The sequence below is a fragment of the Brachionichthys hirsutus genome, unplaced genomic scaffold, assembly GCF_040956055.1.
Source record: "Brachionichthys hirsutus isolate HB-005 unplaced genomic scaffold, CSIRO-AGI_Bhir_v1 contig_321, whole genome shotgun sequence".
Taxonomy (NCBI): domain Eukaryota; kingdom Metazoa; phylum Chordata; class Actinopteri; order Lophiiformes; family Brachionichthyidae; genus Brachionichthys; species Brachionichthys hirsutus.
Window position 1 is genome coordinate 72,656 of NW_027180468.1, and position 25,362 is coordinate 98,017.

At 42.8% G+C, this 25,362-nt stretch overlaps 2 protein-coding genes across 2 annotated transcripts; both read right to left on the reverse strand.

The window, feature by feature from the left end:
- Positions 1-1,724: 1,724 nt before the first annotated feature.
- LOC137915165 (structural maintenance of chromosomes protein 6-like) lies at positions 1,725-10,922 on the reverse strand. The gene is made up of 26 exons (XM_068758608.1): positions 10,806-10,922; positions 10,542-10,677; positions 9,442-9,547; positions 9,216-9,352; positions 8,857-8,918; positions 8,687-8,767; positions 8,485-8,586; positions 7,889-8,008; positions 7,709-7,807; positions 7,470-7,616; positions 6,748-6,836; positions 6,491-6,655; positions 6,173-6,351; positions 5,854-6,055; positions 5,485-5,599; positions 5,256-5,416; positions 5,038-5,173; positions 4,416-4,496; positions 4,089-4,259; positions 3,747-3,884; positions 3,499-3,644; positions 3,284-3,409; positions 3,073-3,178; positions 2,523-2,675; positions 2,312-2,409; positions 1,725-2,154 (listed from the first exon to the last, which is right to left on the reverse strand). Exons 1-26 carry the CDS (start codon positions 10,920-10,922, stop codon positions 2,058-2,060), a joined length of 3,270 nt encoding a protein of 1,089 aa, XP_068614709.1. The 3' UTR covers positions 1,725-2,057.
- A 1,223-nt stretch (positions 10,923-12,145) lies between these two features.
- Positions 12,146-24,674, reverse strand: LOC137915166 (adenylate kinase 9-like). The gene is given in 35 exon segments (XM_068758609.1): positions 12,146-12,354; positions 12,856-12,970; positions 13,106-13,208; positions 13,330-13,428; positions 13,528-13,697; positions 14,078-14,274; positions 14,362-14,579; positions 14,670-14,816; positions 14,940-15,141; positions 15,247-15,463; positions 15,582-15,800; positions 16,405-16,599; positions 16,687-16,755; positions 16,940-17,159; positions 17,259-17,716; positions 17,816-18,019; positions 18,122-18,258; positions 18,508-18,699; positions 19,117-19,173; positions 19,270-19,349; positions 19,437-19,533; positions 19,617-19,764; positions 20,070-20,215; positions 20,590-20,912; positions 21,014-21,153; positions 21,583-21,684; positions 21,935-22,009; positions 22,607-22,726; positions 22,918-23,070; positions 23,209-23,321; positions 23,442-23,538; positions 23,649-23,701; positions 23,795-23,858; positions 24,368-24,456; positions 24,659-24,674. Coding segments are annotated over 35 exon segments (5,244 nt in total).
- Positions 24,675-25,362: the final 688 nt, after the last annotated feature.

Consider the following 25,362-nt stretch of genomic DNA (forward strand, 5'->3'; position numbering starts at 1 on the left):
GATAACTCTGTCAAATATTGATCATGCCAGAAAAAAACGTGATGGCTTTCTTTGTAACATTCCCAAGTTAAATTCCATTATAATTGAACTTGATAATAGTAATAATGTAAGTGATTATAATCCAGACCCCCAAGCCCAGCAGGACAAGGCAAAGCTAAAACCTAGTGAAATAAACGCGACCCTATTATTGTGTTCCCCAGTTCCCAGGCTGGAGAACAATGTCCCTCCACTGTGAATGGGTGTTCACAAAGGTGTATGTCACAGGGGGGTATATGGATGTTGGTAAGAAGATTAGTCAGGTCATGTCAGGTGAAAAGCATTAGTTTCAGAACAGGATGTTGAATTAAAAGCATAATGTGACCTCTCTGTCAGGAGTTTCTTTTTTGTTTTGTGCACTTTGTAACAGAAAGCCAAGGCAGCTTTAAAGCTTTCAGTCAGAACAGTCTCTGGCTTTAGTCTATGACTATGATCCAAGATCTGACAATAACTGTAAACAATTCAATAGTTTCATGACATTCTCCAAGGGCATGATGACATTTATATCTCAGAATTTTGCATTCTTTCATGTAATTTCAACAATCTTTTGGAAAGAGCTTGATACTGATTTCCATGTTGGAAACAAATGTTGCTCATTTTCTTTTATCTTAGTGCCACGAGAACATTAGAAACACAGGTTGATTGAACTGTAACAAGAAAGGTACTCAGAGCGCAGACCTCCACCAAGCAGCTCATTCCCCGTAGTTTACGTCCACATGGTGACCTGGATCACCATAGGATATAAATTGTTCTCGGTAAAAGTGAAATCGGAGTTGATGTGTATTTTTAACAGCTTTTTGAATCCATAAATGGGGTTTTTGTTAATTAAGGTGTATTCCTGACCTCATTCTGGATCAGATTATCAGACATTTTGCATGACAGTGCATAAGGGACCCTTTTATGAGTGAATTGAATGCATATTTTCCAAGATATATATGAGGCTTTTAAAAAATATGTACAAGTAAATGGGGAAAATCCGGTTTTGTTTTTGTATCGCGACAGTATCCACAATCCGGATCCGATCCGGATGAAATTCGGTGGTGGGAAAGAGATCCCAATCTTACATGATTGTCACATTCCATAAACATCTATTAAGAATCAACATTTCCTGAAATGTCATCAAGATCTGTCCGTGACCTTTTGAGTTATGTTACTAACAGAAACAAAACGAGCACATACCAACCTTCTTTACTGTTTTGAACTGTTTTTTCTTCCTTTCCATCTTCGTTTTGGCTTCGACTTTTGCCGCCTCATCCATCAGCGGCTCATAACGGTCTGGCAGAAAGGCAAAATGAACGTCTCTTGGCCATTTCTGCCTGCTGTTTTCCTCCGCTAGCCAGTCATCAGTGCAGGCTGTCCTGGTGACAACGTGCACGGTCCTCATGTCGGTCATATTTTGCTGTGTGCATGGCAAGTATTTCCTGTTGCTAAAGTTCAAACAGTATTGGTGCTGTCTGACAAATAAAAAGTAGCACTTCCCCCTCAGGCCAGCTGTGCCTTCCACAGATGTTTTGTGCATGACTGGAGGTGCAGTCCAGGATTTGGCATGCAGCCCTTAAAGGCACAAATCCTTCCTCTTCACTAGACTGACAAGTATGGCTTAAAACACTTGAGGGAAACAATGATCATGGGGCAGAATTGATGATGATGTTAATGCATAACAAACGTACCAGAACTCTCATCGGGTTTAAGGTATTTAATGAAAATTGAACACGGCTTTACAATGGCAGCTGCTTTTAACCCTTTAAGCGGTTATTTTGGCAATAAAACGAAAAACCTACGAGAGAATATTATTGGTGAGTTTATTCCCTTAACATTTAATTAACTAAACAGAACTCTGCAAATTCTTAAACTCTTTTGAACCAACTTAGTGGAAAAAATTGCAGCACGTAAAATGAACTTTGAACAAAGTGTTTCCAGAGGATGGGGATCAACAGACGACCCCCACAGTGGGAGAGGATTTCGGTGGAATGCTCGTGGTCTCCTTTACCCGAAAGACACAAAATGTCCACCTGGAAACGCTACTGGTCCTCGTCTTCAGTCCTCTGCGCATTGTTCTGCCCGCGGTCCGGGTCTTTGAGACGCAGGACGCGGATAAATTTGCTCACCGGAAGAGAACTGAAAGAAGAAGAAAGGGAGGCGATGTGACCTTAGAGGTCAAACTTGTGCTCATTACAAGGACTTAGCGGCATAGCTAAATCACATGGCATTTACTTAGCTACTCGCATCTATGTCTTAACTGCTTCAATATGCAGCACAAAAACAGATTTAATACCTCATGTTCTGTGGGGTGAGGAAAATGAACTGTCTGTAGCGCTGACTAGCAGCCACTTTCAGCATCATGTCCATCGATATCCTCCTGTTCACCATGTCCTGGGTGGAAAAAGCATGCAAATAAGGTCCACTAAAATGGCAGTGCCTTTTTAATGCTATGAAAACAGATCAAGTCAGTTCATCCAGTATCAACAGAGAGCGGCTCTCATTACCATGTAAACATCAAACTCGTCTAGACAGCGGAAAGGTGACTCGGTGATGGCCCAAAGAGAGAGGACAAAGCAGACGGTTGAGAAGGAGCGCTCGCCTCCAGACAGGGAACGCGTGTCATTCAAGCCCTCGTCGTCCCGCTGACCCGGCTGGACCTGCAGACAAGCGGGTGCAAATGAGTTTCAACGAGAAGAAATATCTGTTTTCAGTGCGTCTTCTGAAATATTAGATCCGGCCAACGGCCACCTTCTGAGTCGGCGTTAAACGAAGGGCTGAACGTTTTTCAAGGTGTGAAACACCCTCCAAATATCAAAATATTCTGTAATGCCGTATAATTACTAGGGATGTCCCAATCAGGTTTTTTGGACCCCGAGTCAGAGTCATTGGATTTTGAACCGATACCGAGTCCCGACCTGATATGTCTATACTACATAAAAAAAATAAAGACGAGTGAAAAGCAGATCCAAGATGTCTCCCTCGACCCAAGTCAGAGGTACAAAGGAGAATAGCAGAAGCACATTTGGGCTCGCTGCTCAATCAAGCCTTTCTTACTGTGATGGAGAGGGTCTCGTTCTTGTGGTCAAAGGTCATATATCCAGTGTAGTTTCTTTGGGCTAGCATGCAATCAAAGTAGTATTTACAGCGGGCAGAGACAAACCTTAAAAAAAAAAGTAAAAGAAGAACACAAATGATCTTATAGTCATATTCTAATAATATTCTAATATTAAGAGTTGAGGGTACAGACCATTCTCATTTTACTGACCTCCTGAGCTCAGCATAAACCTGGAGCCTGTCGTTCAAGACATTATCTAGACATTTGATGAAGCTATTGAGGTTCTTCATTTGCTGTGCCATGTTCTTGTAGTTCTCCAGAGCCTCGCGGTACTGTCTGGACAGGGGGGGGGGGCAGCATGATAAAATGTCAAAATGGCAATACACCGAAGGGCAAGCTCTGACATACAGACGGGAGTAGAATACCTCATGACCTCTTCACGGTCCCCCTGTTTCTCCTGCTGGGTGGAGATCTTCACCTTGAGACGGCTGATCTCGCTGTCCAGACTCCTGGCTGTCCGTGAAACCTCCTGACGCTCGGGACAGATTTCAGTGGCCTTGACTATCGATACCTAAACCGTACCATCAATCGATTAGTGGTTGATGAATCACCAAATAAGTATACAGACAAATACAAAATAAAGAAATGTGGTCTTTCTGAAATGAGCTTCTACCTCGAGTTCCTGCTCCTTGCTGGCCAGACTGTCCTCGAGGGTCTGAATGGTGCGGAGGTGGGTGCTGCGCTTCTCATCGTAATGCTTCTTGTGATGTTTGCATTTCAACACGACGTGATCAGTCTTACTCAGCTTCTCCTTTAACGGGGCGAAGGAACAAGTTAAGGAGGTTCTCGTGAGTCCTATAAGATGAGCTACAGGAAATGTTTTCACTGAAAACCGTATTTTTTGTTATCTCTATTTAAATTAGTGACATTAGTTGAAAATGCTCCAATGTGTGCTTTCTAGCCGTTCGCGCATGCAGCCGGTGAACACGCCACAGTGCACGTTGGGGGTTTCTACCTTCTTGGAGTCCGTCTCCTCAGCCAGGGTGGCGATTTGTTCCTTGTACTTCTTGTACTCCTGCTCCGCCATCTCATAGGAGGCCTTGTGCTCCACCATCTGAGCTCGCTCCTCATCGTGCTTAACACGCATGGATGAGATCTTGGCAACAATCTCCTGTAGATCTTCCTCCTGTGGTAGAACGATGACAGCAGCACGTCACTGGAATGTGACCTCATATTTATATTTCCCCAACATGACTAGCGTTGCACACACTCCTTGGTCAGATTTAACCAGATTTAACCGGCTACGTGGAGCTACTGAGATTCATTCATGACGTGTACAGACCAGGGGCTGAAGGTCCTCCAGCTGAGACTCATCCATGTTTTTTAAGTCTGTCAGTTCCAGCTGTAATTTCATGGCCTTGCCCTAGAAGAAAAACACAAACAGATATTTGATAATCCAGTTAAAAGAAGAGATATCAATTTCATTTGATATTTTTCCATTGGGTAGAATTTACTATAATGAATAAATAATGATGCAATCCAACAAATTGATAACAAAAAAAAAAAGAAATAATTTTGAGTTTTACAATAACTTCAACTGGAAACCAGAGGAAAGTCAGAAATTTAGACCTGACATTTGATATTTTCAACATGGGAGACGTAATCATTAGAAAAAAGGTCACGTAGGAAGGCCTGGATATCAAACTTCTTCAGAGAGCTAGCTAGCTAGAGAGATAACCCAAAATAAACGCTTTTACGGTTTCTCTTTTTCAAATATTGAGAAAAAGAAAACCTTATATAAACCTAGCCAGCTTTTATTTTCCCTTTCAGATGCTCTCAAAAGAGAATGAAATATGACTATAAATGATCCTTTTTAAATACTTGACATTCTAGTCCTCGTTATTTGGCTGTGCGCTCCGGTCAGACAGAATCCAGACGCGTGTTAAATAAATAATAAGCCTTACTTTGGTCGCCTTCTGCTCTCCGTGGGTCCTCCTCAGCAGTACTTCATTCTGTTTCAGGTCCTCATCCAATCTCTTCATCTGTTGCTGGAAGCGATTTGCCAGAGCCGTGTGGTTCTCCATCTCCCTCTGCAGGTGCCTGACAGACCAAGAGGAGCAGAGGAGTTCTAGTCCCAGCTGCCTTGCTACGGAGCGATGAGTCTCGCCGCTCACCGACTCACCTGATCTCCTCCTCAACGTCTCCGGAGAGGTAGTTCGCTCTGCTCTGCTCCGCCGTGTAGCTGCGGTTAGTGAAGATCTGATCGCCTTCCTTTGAAAACGCCTGGTGACAGTTCTGAGGAGGGTTTCTGCCCTGCATCACTCTCCGGGCCTCTGTGCGATTCTACACACACACACACACGTCACACACAGAAGGTATTCTTACTGCATCTTTACAAGATGTTGTTTTACCTTGATGAGCAGAATGGTCTCTATGCCCCTCTGATCAATCAGGCAATTAGCCACGACTGGGTCGTCGATTTCTAGCGCTTGAAGAACGGAGGGGTATTCGGGGTGATTCACGGCCCTGAGACAAGATGAACCTTTATTGATTAGATGCTTTCACACATTCACCATTACAATCGGAAATGTGAACAAACGTTTCGGCCTGCCACAAACATGACTACGTATAGTCTGCTTCTGCATTACAGGCCTGATAAAAATATAAAACGACGCGCTAAAGATGACCGGCGCTATCGCTAACGGTGAACAAAGGCCCTCTAGTTTCCCGTCTGAGGCAATGCAAGCTTGTAAATATATAGATTTTGGAATATTGTTCACCTTTTACTTGTGTCATGGACACGCGGGAGAAAATGGCTGGTGATGATGGCCGGCCTGCGGTTAGTGCGGAGTACCTTAGCCATGAGGGTCTGCAGCACCCTCTCGTCGCCGTGGTTATCGCAGCAGAAGGCCTGCAGCTGACCTTTAAGACATACCTCCACAGCAAGGGCCATTTCTGGGTCCCTCAAGCTAATGAGGAATCCTGTCGGAAGAAAACGGGAGTTTTTTTAGATCGGCCTCTGACATTGTTGCATGATTTTTACTCTTCAAAGGCTGAGACATGAGTTGAATCTATGCAAAACTGGGCGCCGAGTCTCACCCAAAGGTCCTCGTGGTCGTTGCTTGAACTGTCCCTTTTTGTGCGCCTCGCTGATGGCACTGAGCAGTGCAGGCAAGTGTTCTCCGAAACGCTGCAGGCGATTGGACCGGCTGCTCTCCATCATCTGCAGGTTTCTTCTGCTGGCATCGATGGACTTCTGGAGCGTCTGCTGCTCTCTCCTGAAGAGAGAAAGAGTCAGTTGGTCAGAATAGACTCCTTTGCCATCGTCGGTGAAAGGATTCACAAACTGGGATTTTTTCTAGGTGCAACACGAAACATAAAATAATGACGAATAATGAAACGCTAAACTCTTCCCACCTCATCTTTCCTTGCTCTTCAGTGACGCGGCTGCAGGCGTTCTGGTACTGGTCAATCTGCTGGCCTAGAGTGGCGATCTGGTGACTCAGGTGTTCCAGCTCGGTCTGCATCTGCTGGACACGCTCCGCCCTGGCCTGGCTCTCCGCTCCGGTCGTCTGACTGATGCTGGAGGGCGAAAGGAAGGAAGGAAGCGCAAAACAAATCTGGTTTCAACCTCGGTGCAACAGAGATAACAAGAACACAAGATCGGGCCGTACCTCAGGTTGAGGTCTTTTATCCTGGATGACAGCTGAACCTTGTCCTTTTCCAGGTTCCTCAGGTTCGTCTTGCATCTGTGCACGGTGAGCTGGCTCACGCACATGATGGGAAAACAGAAATGATAGTTACACAGCAGCTGTTGCAATGATCGCAGCGAATCTATGACTATAAGGAAGTTAGGATGCACAGCATTTCATCTCCAAACATCTTTACTCGAGTTTATCTGGACCACTTCAGAAAGAACTTTGTGGTAATACGTTTAGGTCAGATGTGTTATCCCATTCAGCAGGGTAAACACGACTTCATTTACATGCGAACGTTACATCATCGTAATACTCTTACAACCTTGAATTACTCACGGTGAAAAAATGAAAGTGACTGAACCAGAATGTACCAACCCCAGGAAAGTATTTCCAGAAGCAGTGGAAGCATGGCCTCTCACCAAAATCACAGTCATATCAACTTAACCAGCGTTCCAGTGGGCATCAGTTCACAGGACTAACTAGGTAAGTTAATGCAATTTACGATTTACATTTTCCTCCAGGCAGTTTAGCATGGCAAAGGAGACGTCGCCATCGTTTTGGTTCTGCCAAACAGAACGAAGGCGGGACCCTTCCTCTGTAGCTGGACCGCAGCGTAAACGTTTCTGCTTCAGATGCACCACCAGCGGGCGGGATCCATGCCGATACGGTCTTTGTCACTGCAGTGATTTAACACTGACCTCGCTGGATTTCAGGACAACGTTCTGTTTCTGGACCCCGGCTCTGAGCTCAGCGCATTTGGACTGGAGCGCCGACAGCTGCCGTGTGATTCCATCCAACTGCTCCTGGCTCTGCTTTTGTTTCTGCTCAGCGTCTTCCACCTTATTCTGGATCACGCAGGAACAGATCAGAGGAGAACAAGACAACGAAACACACTTGTGCCATCGTCTGACAGTCTTTACGGCGAAGCCGGACTCACTTTCCACTCCACCACCTTCTCGTCGTATTTCTTTGTAGCACTTCTCTCGGACTGCAGCGTCTCCTTTAACGGCTCGGACTCCTTCTCCATCTCAGCCACCTGCAACATTCAAGATTATTTCACATTTTATTGACCCCGTTTCACAAGGACATGGTAGTGCGGGAAGGAGGATGAGCTCACCAAAGCCCAAGCCATTTGTTTCTGCAGCTCCTCCAGTCTTGTGTGCATTTCATCGAGCGATGCCAGGCTATTGTAATGGTCCTCCTTCTCCCGGTACTTCCGCTTAAAGTCTTTCAAGCACTGTAACAGCCATGCATTGAAGCAACTTTTCCCTGTTTGTAATTTCTTTTCACCAGATATCCATTTAATAGTAACATTTTCTGGGGGGGGGGGGATCATTCCTTTCATAGCTTTATTTCTGTCGTACCCTCTTGACCCTGCTACACTTGGGCAAACCTGATGTAACAAACTGGTTGCATTCGCTCTCCTGTGTTCACCGTGTACAAGAATAAGACCCTCCTGCAGCCATGCAGGAAAGATGAGCATCACTTTTGGTTCACTGCTATGTGCAATTATGATCTCCTTCTTTTCAGACAGCTATTAGTCATTTAACACAAGAAGGAGGACTAATTATTTACATGTTTCTGTTTCAAAATGTAGAATATTTTTTGGAAAAACATTAGAAAAGGAAAAATATTGACAATTAATAATTACAAAAAGATAGACTGAGACCCAAAAGAACACAAAACCGTAACCGAAGGAGGACCAATTCTTACCTCACTGTGCTGTTCAATTTTATCCTCTGTGATGTGTCTGGTTTCCTTGATGTACACAAAGTCCTCTCTCATTTGTTCCAGCTGGGTAGCTTTCATGAAAAACTGCAAGAGCAATACAAAAAAACACATATAGCCAAGAAAAACGTCGCCACCCGAAGTTAAAGACACGCTTAATGTCATTCATTCATTCATGCAAAATGACCTTGTATTTGTCCCCATCTCCTTTGGTGTGTAGGAAGTATTTGCTCATCTCTTGAGTGAGGACTGACACGGGATTGTTGACCTGTGGAAAAAAGAACGCAATGAGCCCCACAGCTTCTTATCATAGCATTTACCTTTGTTGCTATAGTTGAGACTTTACATAGCACTTGCCTGTATGTTAAAGTTGTCCAAGATGGACACGAGTTCTTCTTTTTTGTGTGAGATAAGTTTACCTGGAAGAGAATAACAGAGATTCATGAATGTCTAAAGCTGAGAGAATCTCCTAAACAGATGCGTGAAATGTTCATTCACAAAATTTTAAATCTTTGTCTTGCTTTTATTTGAGCTCATTCGCTCTTTTGTTTCGGCTCAATCTAATTTGGTGGGGATTTTCTTGAGCTACAAGTGACTGGAATGAAAATGCTTTTTCAGTTTGACCACAACTCAGAATTCATTTATACTCCCTTGACTATCGAATCAAAAATTAAAAACAATTAAAAACAAATGAGCCATAACTCAAAAGCCTTTACCCGATTTGCTCTTCAGTTTATATGTTCTCAACCCATCGCGTGTTATTCTCAGGTCTACGATGATGGATTCGCCGTACACCTCAGGTTTGTAAGCGTCCCTTCCTTTGTTGCGCAAGGTGATCGATACGTCAGCTGAGCTGTGGAGACAATAAAAGCTAAACGGTGCTTCTCGGCTTTGGAAACATATCTCGTAAAGATCACGACGGGAATGTGGCAGTGCAGTTACTTTTCTCCTTCCTTCACAAATCCTTTAAGAGCTACTCCTCTGTTGGTCGCCTGGGCATTCCCCCCCAAGGCGACTATGAGTGCTGTCAGAATAGCGCTCTTTCCACCTGACAGGTTAGCAATAATGTTAAGGGAGTGGAATAGAAAAGGGGAAAAAACAAACAGAAGATGAGATAAAACAAAATACGATGTATTCCAGAAAGAAGAAGAAGAGCACCAAGTATGTTACGTTTACAGTAAAACATGATTTAGTCTCAATTACAGAGAGGATTGTTAATAACGTACGAGAGTGATGAATGATTTCACTTTAGAAGAAAACTTTAATTTTGCATTTACTATCCATTCATACTTGATTTGCTCTTGAGTCAAACAGTAATGTGATGCAACGTCAGATGTCTAAAGTCCTTCAGAAGGAATAACCAATAATTGGTGTCTGCTCTACAGGGAACGTGTCCGTCTCGTTCCGCCAGATAACGTTCATCATGCAATGACACCGGATTAAAACTATTTTTGCATTTTTTAAGTTCACTTATTGTCACGTGTCTATTATGAATAAAATATGTAAACAGTTTACGGTACACAGGCAGACATCACTCATGCCTAATTAAACACCTCAGTTGTAAAAATGGTCTGTGAATACAGGCCTTTATAAAAGGAGGTTTACTACACTATAACTTGAAGCTCCTTGGTTCTGACATCAAAACTAATGTTCAAAATATCTGCACGGCCCTGGGTGACTCATGCGCATGTTTATTTTAGCTGCCTGGGGTTATTTCTGCAGCACAAAGACTGGTTTTCCTTCACCTCATCTCATGATCTGACGTTTTATGATGGGCTGGCAAATAATAAACATCCATCCATCAATGTTCTCATACTTTCCTTAGCTTGCTATGTAAAACAACATTTACAACTTCTGAAAATTCTGCTTTATCCATCTGTGACACATTTACGATATAATCGCGGTAATCTAATGGTCACTATCTTAGATGTGTAAGATGGTAGAGAGAGAAAAATAATGTTTCAAATAACTACAGTATATAAAAGATGAAGAAACGTCATCAATCATCTTGACTATTTCACTACTCAAGCAGCTCGACTCACTTCCATTGTTGCCGACCACGAAGTTGACATTGGAGCTGAACGTGAACGGGCCCAGATGAGAGTGGCACATGAAGTTCTTCAGCGTGATGCCCTCCACGATCCCCGCATCACTCACCACCTCACCGGCGCACAGGGTCTACACGCACACGACCCACGTCACGACACAAACTCATCCTCCAATATAAAAATGCGACATTTAAAACTTCCTATAAAAGTTTGGGCACAAGAATAACGACATGTTTAGCGGTGAAGGCACCAACGAACCGGTTCGCTCAGATCATCTTCCTGGTCGCTGTCGTGATCTTTAGCATCTTCTTCCTCCGCGGTTCTGGCCCGTTTGGGGGGGGTTGCGATGTTTGGGCTGCGGTGCCTTTTTGACATCTTCAGCAAATACGCTGGTTTGGTGGAGACGTAAACTGAGTAAATAAACGCCCTGAATTAGCCGTCGCTGCTAGCATAAGCAGCAGCCAGAACAGCAAAGTGGTGGTTCGCTAGCCCAGGCGGTTAGCAAACGGCATGCTAATAATCTCACGGCTGTCTCGGCAAAGACAGATTTGCATAACAGTGTTGACAAATGAACCGAAAAGGCAGAGCGGCGTCCGGTGAAAGCAAGCCGCCGAACCGAACTAGTTTATCTGGCTGACTACGTCATACAGAGAGCAAAAAACAACAACAACAACAACAACAACAAAGTGCACAGTTTGGGGACGAGCGGCGCTCACCTCGGTAAAAACATCAGCGACTGACGGACACGCGCGAGACACCGCGAACTACGGTAATTCGCGCCCAGCATTCTTCTTCTTCAGAGCTGTACATTAACGAGGGCAATTGCGCCCTCTATCGTTGGACAGGAGTCACTTCACTTAATATATGCTGATCCACTGTGACTCGGAAAAAAACTGGTAACATTGGTAACAATATTTCCTTTAAAACGTTTTTAAATGTATTGACAATATTTGTAATAATTGTATTTGTAAATAATTTTCAATGCCAATATTAACAAATAGATATTGAAAGGATCTTAAGTCATGTGTTAGATATTTGAGCAATTTTAGTAATGCATGCACGCTTACAATAGATCGGCCACACCGACACTATTAGCTGCTTTATTTCTATATACGTTATAGTAATCATACACATATATTAATCACACATAAATCATGACACATGGTTAACTGATAGATGGTAGGAATAGGTTAGGGCCCATCCCAGGTGGAGTGTGAAAACGGGCATTATAAAGATCATTGCCGTAGAAAATTCGATAATCTCCTACAGAATCCTGCTTCCGCTTCTGTTGAAGAGTCCAGCCCTGTATTTCCTTACCTCTAATCCTCACCTCTAATATGAGATAAAATAATTGAGGGAAAATGGAGAAATCTAACACATGTGAAAGCAAAAAGTAATTTATCTTCCATTTTCTTTTAAATGCGATGCATGTAAAATAAAGTGCCCACTAAAAGCATAGAAGTGACACAGAAGCCCAGTTCAAACAAAACACATTTTCCAGCCTTGTCAGTGATGGATATTTATTAAATGCAACCTCTGACAAAATCTTCACACAGTTTTCATTTAAATAACTTCGTTGTCATTTATTTGCACAATATTTAGTCACAGTAATCAAGATCTGGCGAGTTTCCTAAGGTCAGGAACCGATTCAGTTTGAACTCAAAGTCAATGGGACGTTCGCTGGGAGGCCTGTAGTTCCCTGTCATTGCTGAGCTCAGGTAGGGGAGGAGTGCACAGTTTTCTTCAAAAGATGCCAGTTTCTTTTGGTACTTCTGTCTGGTGTAGTTTGTAGTCTTGTGATTGAAAGCTGTAAAAATATGAAATTGAATTTATTGGACAGGAAAATGTTTTACGACATTGTCAAGTAAGTACATGATGTATAAAGGAAGAAAGCTGTGCTGTGCTTGAGCTTTACAAATGCTTAAAGATCACATTACGGTATACTCTTTTTCCACAAGTTAACGCAGTTCCCAGATATTTATATTAAATATCCGTGACAGTCTTTGGTCAAAATAGCAAACAGATGCTGCAGGACAGCGTCCCTCTTTTCTGTCTCAAACAGCTCTGTCAGAAAAGCCTTTGACAACAAAAACTAATCTAGATTCATTGCGTGCACGCGCGCCTTGTGCACGTTCCCCCTCTGTGACATCACAGGGGGAGCGATTTCACTTGATGGTTTATTTTGCTGTGTCTGGGTTTGTAATGACCCAAAACCACCATAATAGTGTAGAAACTTGGGAAAAAGTGCGTTTTTCCATAATATGTCTCCTTTAAAACACTGCTTAGGATACCCTGACATCTTTCTTACCTTTCAGGTAAAAGGCTACATAGAGGAGTGCTGATCTTTGTGTGCTCAGGAAGGGATACTTTGGTTTGAGACAACCGACAGCTGTCATGGCCTTGATAATTGCTACTGCCACACCCTGAAGTAAAGAGGATTAACATAATGAAGGTCAGATGCCAAAGAGTCTTTCATAGATGCACATGAAAAGTCAGCTCGAGACAGAATTATTACAGATACTGATATTTTTCCAAATGAGCTTGAGTGTGTGTCTGACTTGTTCCAGGTAACCCAGCGGCGGAAGGGAGGTGAGGGGTGCAGGCTCACAAAGAGGAGGAACCTTAATGGGCAGCTTCTGGTCCCAATAGGTTTCAGGACTCCTTGACAGATCAACAGCAAGTTTTACTGGATAATAATGTGAAAAACTGAGTAAAACTTGTAAAAGTAAAGCATCATTCGCTGAGAAATGTGTGTCAAGTACACAAAGAGATAGCTCTGCACCTCAGAAACTTGTCCTGCTTCTGTTTTGTCTCAAACACGTAGATCTGTTCGCTGTATTGCACAGCAAATTCCATCTTTCCTCGAACCAGGGCTTCATACCTATGGACAAACAGATTTAGCCATGGAGCTGGAGCTTGAAGAGAACATATTAAACAGAGGCAGAGGTAGATTTAAACTTTATTTGAGTGAACAGGGTACCTTTGCTTTCCATCCAGATAGGTGACAGGGCAGAAGCCCTTCATCTCCACTTGCTGTGGGAACCTGTTCTTCACCTGACTCTCAGTAAGCTTTCTTGGCAGCAGGTGCGGTTCTGGAAGAGGGTTCGGGCAAGTAGGAGCCACAAACCGATCTGGAGAGTTCAGGAACCGCTATAGAGAGAGAGAGAAAAGTGCTTCTGAAAAAAGTTGCCATTTGCGTCAGGTTTTTGTAAAAAATACTCTTACGTACACACTTGCATGTTCCAAAAAAGTTTACGCTTTCAAAGAAACCTGATTATGATAACGACTTAAAGGCAGTCAATGTCCGGTACCCCTCCTAAGGACTCCAAGAGGACCGGGTAATCTGCAATGCTGTTCGGCCCATAGGCCGAACCAACAGTGAGACACCTGTCCCTGACCCGAAGGTGCACGGAAGCGACACGCTCATTCATTGGGGTAAACTCCAAGACATAGCTCCAGAAAATCACCTATAATTGCCTTGAATATCTCATTTGCATACTGATGCTAAAGTGTAGGTCCATTATGCTGACCTCGAGATGCTCCGTGCCACACATTCTGTAGTAGTGTCGCCTGTACTCAGAAGCGTGACTCAAGGCTGCAGTTTCAGAGCAGTCCACTAGGTGGTACTGTAGAGCCAGACAGACAGGGCAGTACTGGCCAAACTCTCCCAGACGATTCTGCAGCTGCTTGGGAGTGATGCAGAGCCTGTTGATGCTCGCTGCTTTTCCTGTAAGATACAAACACATGCGGATAATAAGTATATAGCATTTGGTGTAATATTTGATTAAAGATTCGATAAGATTAATGCACTTACTGCTGCATGTCCTCTCCAGGTAGCTGTGGATATATCTCATGCTGATGCTGACCTCCTTTATGATTCTGTTCCAGAGCCACCATTTGCTCTTCAAGCCATCGAGCAGGACCCAGTTCTGATATTCTCGTTGAAAGTGTTGCCTGACATGCTCGACCTCCTCCTTGTAACAGGCGTTACGGTTGTGGAGGATCTCAGAGCTATCAAGCGTCAGGTGAGGCCTACGGTCAGAAGAAATTTTGATTTTGTAGTTTTTTAATATTTTAAAAGCTTTTAAATGTACAATTTCTGATTGTTCTGTGTTCTCTGACTTGTTGAGTTTCATCTTGTCCACCTGGCCTCTCTTCAGGACTTCCACCGTGTCCAGCTCCATCTCAAAAATAATCATGGGCATGATGCACCAGGATCCCAGCAGCTCTGCCTGCTTAAGTGTTTTTGGATAGCCGTCCAGCACGTACCTGGAACACCAAATAAATAAAGGTCGTTTTCATGTACATACACACCCACCTCTAAGAATATACTTTTTGTATTGAAACATTGATTACTATAAAGGGGTAAATAAGCGACACCCCAAAGCTTACCCCCGAATGCTGGAGACTGAGCTCATGAGCGCCACCTCCAGACACTGAACGGCCAGTTCATCGGGCACAACGAGGCCCTGTGAGAGATACGTTTTCATCTGGACAGCCAGATCGGTGTGCTCCTGAGTGTTTAGGACCGTACGCATGACGCCTCCGATGGAAAGCCGGGCCAAGCCATATTTGTGGGCAAACATCTGTGCCACTGGGAAGTGATAGAATCAGAAAATGAGGACGAGACAGAGAGAAAGAGAGAGATAAACATTTGAGTCCTGCTTCTGAGAAGATAGCTTTGTAGTTTCAGTCTTACCAGTGGTTTTTCCGGATTTGGGAGGTCCAACCACAGCCATTTTGATGGGAAGGGATGGGCAGGGCTTTGGCTGTTTGAGGTACTTCAAGGGGCTCAGCATGAATGTTTTACGGTTCTCCTTAGACGCAAAGAAGTAGATGTTCTGATGAAAGATGAGGGGATAAGCGGTATTGAGAGGCCACTGCAGAGACTGGATCAAATCTCTCTCTTTGTATTGCTGTAGGGGATACATATGGACAAAACCATGTTAAGAGGTCTGCTGATTAACACGCACAAAACAAAAAAAACAAAAAATATTTCTATAACGTCTTAAAATAGCCTAATTATGACCCAACCTTCACTGGGTCCGAACAGCCAAAGGCACTGTGGAGCTTGTAAGAAGAGAGCAACAGTCTCTGTGCCAGGGCGGGTGAGATTGGTTGGCATTTCTGGAAGAGCGACTCCCTGTTGGACACCCAGGGCTGGACTTTCTGGAGCAGCTGGTGTCGCACCGTCTGTAGCTTACGAGACGCGCGGAGCGTCACTTGTGGTATGTTTTGTTCGCTCAAAATCTCCTGGCCATGAAACAAAGCAGAATATATGAGATAAAGTATAATATCTGATCCTAAACTATTAAGACACCATAAATCATTATAGGCCACACTTACGTCATTACGCCAAGGAGGTTCTTTTTTTGACGGCGTTTGTTTTTGTTTTTTTAGTAGGATTATGGTAAAAGTGGTGGATGGATCTTGCCAAAAACAAATCTGAAGATAGGTCTTAGTCTAACTTAGATCCCAACCCATTTAGAGAGCGATCTGACCCTACAGATATGCACTGTCATGCAAAATGTCTTCTGGATCTGACCTAGAATCAGTTAAAAATGCTGATTCACTTTTACTTGTCACGGTCGGTGTGTAAAGAAACCAAGAACAACGTCTAACCTTCTGATGATGATCTGGATCACCATGTGGATGGTTGTGAACCCAGTTGTGAGGGGTATGAGCTGCTTGGCGGAGGTTTGTATCCTCCGAGTGCTTTTCTGTTTAAATTATGTACTTGGAATCACAATATAATACACTTGAAGGTCTGAAGGTGTCAATCAAGGCCAAATTAGAATCAATAAAAGTGAAGGGATATCGGCGGTGAGGTTCTTCACTGGGTTTTGCATCTTCTTACCATCACAGGAATCAGGCTGTTTTCATCTATCAAAAAACGCTCCTCTATCTCGTTCCGCAGCCTCTCGGATGCTGCGTCTTCAGACTCCTCATCCTCAGAGTCCTTGTTATCTTCCTCTAAAGGAAATTCCTCCCCCAGCAGGTCCTCTATCTCATCCTCTATGCCACCTGCAGCTTCGTCCTCGTCAGAAATGGACTGGAGGGTGAGTGGAGTTTGGAGGAAGGGTTTGGTCAGGAACAAGTATAGAGACAGAAAAACGGTGGACATTTTGAGTTTGCTTACCTTTGCATTTGTTGCCTTAGCGACCAGCTCTGCCATCAATTCAGCTCTTCTTTTAGCAATGCTCTCTTCCTGAACCAAGGGTTAAGCTATAATTGAACTTGATGCTCACACAATCGACAGCCAGCAGGAATAATGGTTGATAACAGGGATTCACCGTAGATAATGGCACAAACAATTAATGTGAAAGTCAAAATTCTCTTGTGCAGAACATGCTGCGCGTTGTTTATTTCACTTTTTATGCCAAATCACTTACCCAGTTTTTCTTACGCAGCTCATGACGGAGCGCTTGCTGCCGTTGACGCCGGTCGCGTCGCTCATGCCAGTTCTCGAGGTGAGTTGGCAACAGACGCTTCTGAACATCTGAGGCATCGACTGCCATGATGACCACGAGGTCAGGGAAAAGCTGCCGCTGCAACATGTACTGCACCTCCTCAGGATTGTGAGGGAAGCCCTCTAAAATAAAGCCTGCAGATCTACAGGGAGGCGTGTGTCAAAGAAAGCAAATGCTTTATGTTGCCAGATGTTTACAAAGGAGGGTCAGGACTGATTTGTTTGTGGGCGTGTGCACGTACATGTACGGCTCTTCTTTCCAGCATGGTCTCAGAACCATGTCTAGTATTTGTGGACTCAGTGGATCTCCAGCAGATAAGTAGGATTTGATGGCATTTTCCTCATCAGTGAATGCCACTTCCTGCTGTGCGCACAAAAAGCATCGTAAATAATTCCCTACAACGTGATGCAACAAACGGCGTTAATCCCGTTACAGGGAGTCTTTGTCCAACCTGACCTCCATGTCATCGGAGAAGGCGGAGATGCCCTCCATCTCTGTCTTCTCTTCTCCCCTCGCTGCCTCATCAAAGTCAACCTCGTCGGCATGAGGTACCTTCTGTTTTGTTTTAGCAATGATGAGCGTTTGAAGTTGCTCCCGGAACTGAACATAGAAGATGCCGAGCTGCTGGGCCAGCCACTCACCATGAGTGGTCTTGCCTGACCCTCGAGCCCCAAGTAAAAAGATCCGCACTGCAGGAGGCTGAGAAATAAGAAGACAGGAAAATGATTATGGATTGTTTTTTATTCCCTTTATTGAGACTTCTGTGATATTTTTTCTTCTTCTGATGTCAGTTTCTACCTTAAGAGGAGCTGCTTTTGCTACAAACTGTGTGGGGTTTTGAAGGAAGGCCCCCATGGCTTCTGGGGTGGAGAAGTAGGATGTCTTCTCACGGTACTTTGCGGCAAATTTGTCTGTACAAGGCCACAGGATGTTGTCGTTTTTTAAAGCCACTGGACAGAAATGAAGGGTATCGCCTAATAATCTCTTGGTTGCTGTGTCCCCCTGATTTAATTTAGAGCAGGAAGAAGATACTGTTGATATATTTTCTTTATCAAAATGTGACTGACTAGATCAGTAAAGTCAAAAAGTTGTTTTTTTACTGACTGCATCCTCCTCCTCTGATGCGTCATTGTCGCTGCTTCCATCCTTTGCTCTCTCCCATTCAGATAAGGCAACCATATCCTCTGCCTCCTCCTCCATGTCTACCGCCGACAGCTCCCAGGGCACATGCTGGTAGGGTTCTTCAATCACACGCAAAAGGAATTTGGACGTTGCTTTACCAAATATGACATTGAGTAGAAAGAAATGGAGAAATCCTAAATGAGCATACTCATGATCATTGCCAATTTCCTAATTGTACAGTAAAAAACAACAACAACAACAAAGCAGAGGAAAATACTAAATAATACAAATATTAGTGTGCCCAAAATCAGTTAAAAATTTACAGTGTTACGTAAACTCAAGACTCCAATACTGAGGTTTCGACTCACTCTGCATCTGCAGGATCATCTCTTGAAGCAGGTTCTCAGGACTTTTCTCACCAATCTCTAGTATGGAGAGGGTGAAAGGTAAACCTGGCTGCATGTGCTCCCATCCAGTCACAAAATCTTGGAGCTGTAGTTTGTAGTCAGTCATCTCCGGACCGTCTGGGTAGCCTGACTCCCAACAATCAGGTAGAGTCACTGCTTGAGCAACACAGATGAGAGTAGGAGGCAGTGAGCATTGAAGATGGAGGGAATAGTTTTGTCATTATTTTCATCACATAGGACCTCAATGAATATTCCTATCCAAAGTGAAGTATCAGTTTACTAATTAACTAATTAGACATAAACTCCTCAGCGGAGGTAATAATGAGGTAGAGAAGAGGCCGTCATGAAAAATGTCTCATCCCCACAGAATGAGGCAAAATTTAATGTGCAACTATGAAGAGAAAACAAAAAAATGCTACTAAAATATTGAAAAGTATTTTTGATCTTCTCTGGGGGAGAAAATAACCCAAGTTCATTCATTACATTTGAATATTGATGACAAACATGTTCCCTCTTGTAACTGAGTTTTTTCATTTCTGGAAACAGCAGCAAGTAATGAAAATTGCTCACCTTCTCTTTTCGTGTCAGGACCTACAGGACTGATGGCGTCAGTCTGTTCAGGAATTTCTACAAAAGGGATAGATGGTTGCTTTTAGACTAGGATCTGAATCTGAATGCCTTAGCGACTTTAGCTTCACACAGACAATAATAATAATGCAAAACCTTCTGTCTCTTCAGCAACTGTCCCAAGATTTGTTTGCTGTTCTGCAAGTCGGGCTTCCACTTCTGACGCTCTGTGGTTACTGAAACTGAGAGAACGCTTCATTAACAAAACAGTCCCAGTTATAGCGACTCCAGAAAATATACCTAGTCATTACACCTTCACTCACAAGGCCTGGTTCTCCCTCTTAGATTGTTCATCCTGCATCCTTTTGCTTATGGCAGCATCCACACTCTGCTTGTTCATCTCATAAAGTCTCTTCAACACTGTGAAACACATTAAAATGATACATGAACGCTCTAATAAGAGTCATATACATAGAGAGAGAGATTGTGTGTTTGCTGTCTACCCTGACTTCCATCGCTGTCTCTAAGACAGAAGAGGATGTCTGGCACGATTCCTGATTGCTGTAAAATATCCATTTGGGAGACATTCTTGGGAAAATTGTCCAGCACCCAGCCAGACCTGAAACCTGCATCAATGTCGATTTCTTCGATCTGTGAAATCAGAATTATTGAATCGCCGCTGCATCTACAGGAAGTGACATCTCAAGCTAAAAGCTAATCAAACTATAGGTAGGCTATAATTTGGTCTCATAGTGACAGAGTTGATAATTAATATCAAATATAATAAAAAATAAAGTTAATTTATAAAACATTTGAAAAGTTCAAAAACAGTCATAAAATATTAGAGAGGAAATGTTTGGTATCCCAGTAGAAATAGTGTATCGGACAACATGATGACACATTTTAAAAACAGAAATCCTGTGTAAATGCAGCTATGCTTTAGGTTTTAGACCAACCTCTTTAACATGCGACTCCAGTGCCTGAATATACAAGCCAGCAGGAGATGTGCTCACATGTTTGGCTTCTTCCAGAGCAGCAAGCACGATGGCTTGTACCTCTGGATGCTCCTCGTTCACTAGGAAGAACAAGCAGGAGCAAACATCTGAACGGAAGTGCAGTATATATACACACTCCAAGAAAAAACCCACATAATCGCTGCTAGGTCCAAAGTTACGGGACACAGCACAGCAGGACCAGAACACCATTTTTGATGTGCACCACAAACTATGTGAAAACTTTAAAGAATTGTTCAGTTATTCAGGTTGAGTATTTTTAATTGAACTAGACCCTAAAATGAAAGAAAAACATTCACCGGTATATACCTTACCTTCTGAAGAATTAGTTTCATCTGATGAAATAAAGAAGTAGAACATTAATTCTGTGTTTGATAGGAAATCACATGTTCAAGAATACACTTATAACATAAAATAATCTCTTGCACGACACATCATTATTACCAATGAAAGCTCAACTTGCCTGAATCCTGACTGCCACCCTGCTCTATTTTCATCTGGATACTCTCTACAGCAATCCGTGTCGTCTCCTCTTTGATTTTCCCGAGCCTCTCCTGTTCAGCTTTGGCGAGAAGCGGCTGCACCAGAGCCTCCATATCAAGCACTGATGCAGTGTAGTGTTTAGCTAGAAGATTACATAGAGTGCTCTTCCCTGCCTGTGGCGGCCCAATGATAGCAACTCTGCAAGGCAGTCGGGGCATTGGAGGGAGTAAATACCGTCGGGGGTTTGTGGTGAATTTCCCGAGGGCTTCCTGAGACGAGAGGACGTACAGTTTGTCCTGGAAGCTGCACACGAGTGAAAACGATGGTTGGCATTTTCCTCGAGTCCTATTCAAAGCTATAGCACTTATTTCTTTCTTGACAGGAGCATACATAAGATCACCCACCCCACACACAACTCAGGTTTTCCAGGAATGACCTTGCCCTCCTTCAGAGCAACAGGGCAGGTTTGGCCCCAGCGACTTCTTCTCCATCTGATGCCAGGGGCCACTGTCCTGGAGGAGGACATAACTCTCAGCAGCTCCTCCTTGGAAAAAAATGGGGAAAATGAATTTACTAATTACTCTACTTTACTTATTAACTCAGGAGGGGATGCATTGACATCACCTGTGTGTGTAATTTGAATGTAGAATTATCCAGAAAGTTTGAACCACTTGAGATTTGAACCCTTTAAAGCCCACACCATGAAGTAATTGTCAGAACACTCTAATTTTAATGGAACCTTCTGACAAATTTGTCAAAAAACATAATGTTTTATGTAAGTGCTCTGATTTATGTAACTTTTGCAAAATCCGGATTTTTTTTATCATCTTTTTTTTGGGGGGGGGGGGGGGGGGGGAGTTCAAACTTCTAAATTAAAAGTCTCAAAATCCTGAAAGGCCATGCGTTTCAAATATTATATGGTTGGCAATAAAGGGTTACATTAAATATGAATATATGGTCATAAAGGGCAGACCGGTTCAAAGTCCACTGGCAACTCTTCATCATCAGTCTGGTGGAGGAGGACTGGAACTGAAACACGGTTTATAGCCAAGGATCCAAGACGGGACAGAACAAACTAGAGACAAAAGAATCAATAAGATAGTTCAGTTTATGTATATAATTTAATTTAGCCAAAAAGGAAATTGCTGTTTCAAAGCTAAGCTAATTTAAGATTAATACTGAATGCTAATTAAAAGCTTTACAATGGTGACCAAAAATAAATAAATATAGATATATATAATTAGCGAGCATTCATAACACAACATCAAGTAATTCAAAGTTTGTAATACTGTAGCATTTATGTCATTTATTCCTAGCATCTTTACTGAGTGCAACTCTTCAGGCGTTTTGTTTCCATCCAGCTCCAACAGGTAGAGTGGATCGTGTTCCATCATGTAGTCCTGTAAACACAGGAAATAATGTAGAAATGGCTTAACAGAATTTACAAGTAACCAAAACTGCATATTTTATTTCTATACTGTATTTAGTAACAAAATATGCTCATTAATATATGCATACATCTTTGCATTGGAAAGCACACTTCCTTGAAAACACTGGCTTCACTTTTCAGCAAACATGTTGGCATTTGAAAAACGCATGAGGATAACGTAATGTAAGTGCAACCAACACTGAAAGCCAAAATGAAAACGGTTCAAAAGTCAAAATATTTTGAATCATTATAATAAAAGTCACTCCGACTGGAAACATGCGCTTTGTGATACTATTTACGATTATTTTGTTGTTGGGCGAGACTGGTCCGCCCACAAAACACTCCGACTGGAAAGGTCCATCCACAAAATGTTTACATGATTTAAGCACATATTTCAGAGCTGATCTGAAACTAATGTGACCGGAAACAATTCAAAGAAAGCATCCAAATTTATATTACATGACAAATTGTACATTTCAATTATAAACTGGATTCATGTCAGGCATGAGATTAGACTTCTTAATGAAACGGGAACCTTTCAGAATATTAGGAGCCCTTTATAACTTACCTCCAGCGGTCTCAGAATGGTATCTTTGTACATGTGGATTCTGAGAAGTGCATTACTCTCTAAATTCTCTGATGTCCACACCATCTGTTCAATGGTGTCCTTTTGGAGTTCTTCACCAGGCTGCATACAAAAGAAAAAAAATCTTTTGATACAAAATGTTAGCTTGAGAGCTAATTATTCAAAGCGCAAGTTTAAATTTGTGACTTAAACTTGTTTCTAACTTAACGGTGGAATGTGAGAAAAGATTCGACTGTTCATACCATCAAAACCAGGTTTCCCATATACTAAGGACAAGGAACAATAAACACAACTGTGTTTTTGGTCCATACCCTCTCTTCTTCATCCTTATTCTCCGTCTGGCTAAACACCTTCTCACGCTGCCACTGATCCCTGCTGTACAGCTGTGCTGTTCCTGGGTGCTGCTTCAAACCTGACAGCCTTTGGATAAGATCCTTGTCTGAACACTGGTGGCGGATGGGAAGTGTTAAGTCGAGTAACCATCAATCCCAGGTGTCAGAATATGATCTTTCTATTTACTTTACTTTACTATTTACCAGCTGCTGCATTGAGCAATGCACTGTAAATAGAGGACGTGTGCAAACCTTGATGTTGACGATGAAATCCGGCGTGAGTTTGAGGTTTTTAATCAGGTCAATCTGCTCTTTAATCTTCAGACATTCTTCTGACATGAATGGCAAGCAGCTCAGTACGTAGCCTGTATTACAACAACAACATGTTTGTTTTTTTCAGTAGATGCATGGCAGGTTATGATGCACCGTGCAAACAGTTAATCTGAGCTGAAGCAGAATAAGCAAAGTTTAGGAATGGGATTTACCATAATGCTGCACATCTGTTGAGTTCAGCCTGGCAACAATCAGCTGGAGAAGCATGTTCTCAGGTACACTTCTCCCTCTGGATAATATTTCCAGGAGCTGCAATGGTCAGAATCACCCAATCATAAACTGCACATGCGTGTGTGTGTGTGTGTGTGTGTGATATGATATGTGATGGAGAAGACATGACTACAGAAGGTGATACTCACCTCTCTCCCTTCTTTTGTTTCATTTTTAATGTGTGCGTTGAGCAGATCTGTATCTGAAATATAACCACTGGTGAGAAATATCTGAATTATGTGAGGGGGGGGGGGGGGGGGGCAAAAACAAAAAATAAAGCAATTGTACTACAAACCATCAATTAATATACACTTCCAGGACTCTGCAATTTTTTGGGCTAAAGTGGATTTGCCCACACCCTGCAACAAAGAAAGATAAAATGTTATCAGAGTGTTACAGGGCAGGTTGAGACCTCCTGGGCAAAAAAAAAAAAAAAAGAGAGGCATTATTTATCTGATATTTCTCTTCTTTTAGAATGTAACAAAAGAAAAACAAGTGACCCTTAACACTTCAGAAAAGAGAGTTGATAGTTTGAAACCTTTTAATGAATCCTGCACCAACATATCAAAGACGACCAGACTTTAAGGCCTGGGGACTGAATGGGGCAAAGCATCAGGGCAGAGAATGCCTCTCAAACCATTACTTTATGGCTTTGACCATGTGTGCTTGTTGAAAATGGCCTGTTTTCGTTGCATCAGCTCTCCAACGCCAGATACAAAACAACTACCAGGCATTGAAACGTGTTCAAATATTTATCTCCTGAGAAGTATTGTATCGATGTACTGTATAGCTGCCAGGAAACACGTCTGACTGTGTCGGTGATGCAACCTGTGTTTCTGTGTGAGAGAGAGAGAGCTTAAACAACTACCGGTCTCCCAACGATGATGAAGCAGGTGGGCTTGGCGAGAAGTCTCTCCCTCTCGACCTCATCTTCCATCAGGCTGTCTGTCAGGCGATCTGTTTGAGTTCATTAAAAGTGAAGAGAGTTTACCACAAGTCAAAAGTCAAAGCATAACTTCATTTAAACATTGCAACATTTAACTTAAATTGTGAACTGTCCCAACAAAGTCTACATTTCTTATTCTTGTTATTATTATTCATTATAATTATTAGTAATGATAATTACTATCATATTTGAAATGAAGTATAAAATCCTCACCATTACTTTGGTACATTGTTATATCCTCTATTGAATTACGTCGTTCGTGGAAAATAATAATAATATTTTTTTATATCCTATCAGCAAGTAACGCTGTATCGCTTTCTCTCACTTGTGCAGCCGAGCGACCCGGAAATGTTCGCCAAACACTGTTACCATAGCAACAAGCAAATGGTCGGTGGGGTTGCTTTTTCATACTGTAGTTAACGATAACGCTGGAGTGCATTCGTGGTTTCTGAACACCTTTATGCACCTGTAGTAACTTTATGTGAACGACATTAAGTTCAGAGCAGGCGACCGCTCTGCACTCATTTATTATTGCGTTTCGGTCTTGTGAGCTTTTTGACCATGCGAGACACCGTATCAGCTGCGGCCGAGTGCTCTGCACTCATTTATTATCGCGTTTCGGTCTTGTGAGCTTTTTGACCATGCGAGACACCGTATCAGCTGCGGCCGAGCGCTCTGCACTCATTTATTATCGCGTTTCGGTTTTGCGAGCCTTTTGACCATGCGAGACACCGTATCAGCTGCGGCCGAGCCAGTCATCACAGTCACCTGACTGAACACTATTTGTTTTGCTCACGTATTAGCTGTGGATGCTTGAGCGTGTTAAATACACATTTAGGTTCATCTGTTAAATAGAGGACGTCCAGAGAAGTTGTTTTGACTGCCGGAGGAACGTAATAATAATATCCTTTGGCGTA

Coding starts and splice junctions, on each gene's coding strand:
- LOC137915165 (XM_068758608.1), bottom strand. CDS start 10,922: ATGTCAAAAAGGCACCGCAGCCCAAACATCGCAACCCCCCCCAAACGG. Junction 5,600..5,853: donor GTCCATGACACAAGTAAAAG/GTGAACAATATT, acceptor ATCTTGTCTCAG/GGCCGTGAATCACCCCGAAT. Junction 5,417..5,484: donor AGACCATTCTGCTCATCAAG/GTAAAACAACAT, acceptor GTGTGTGTGTAG/AATCGCACAGAGGCCCGGAG.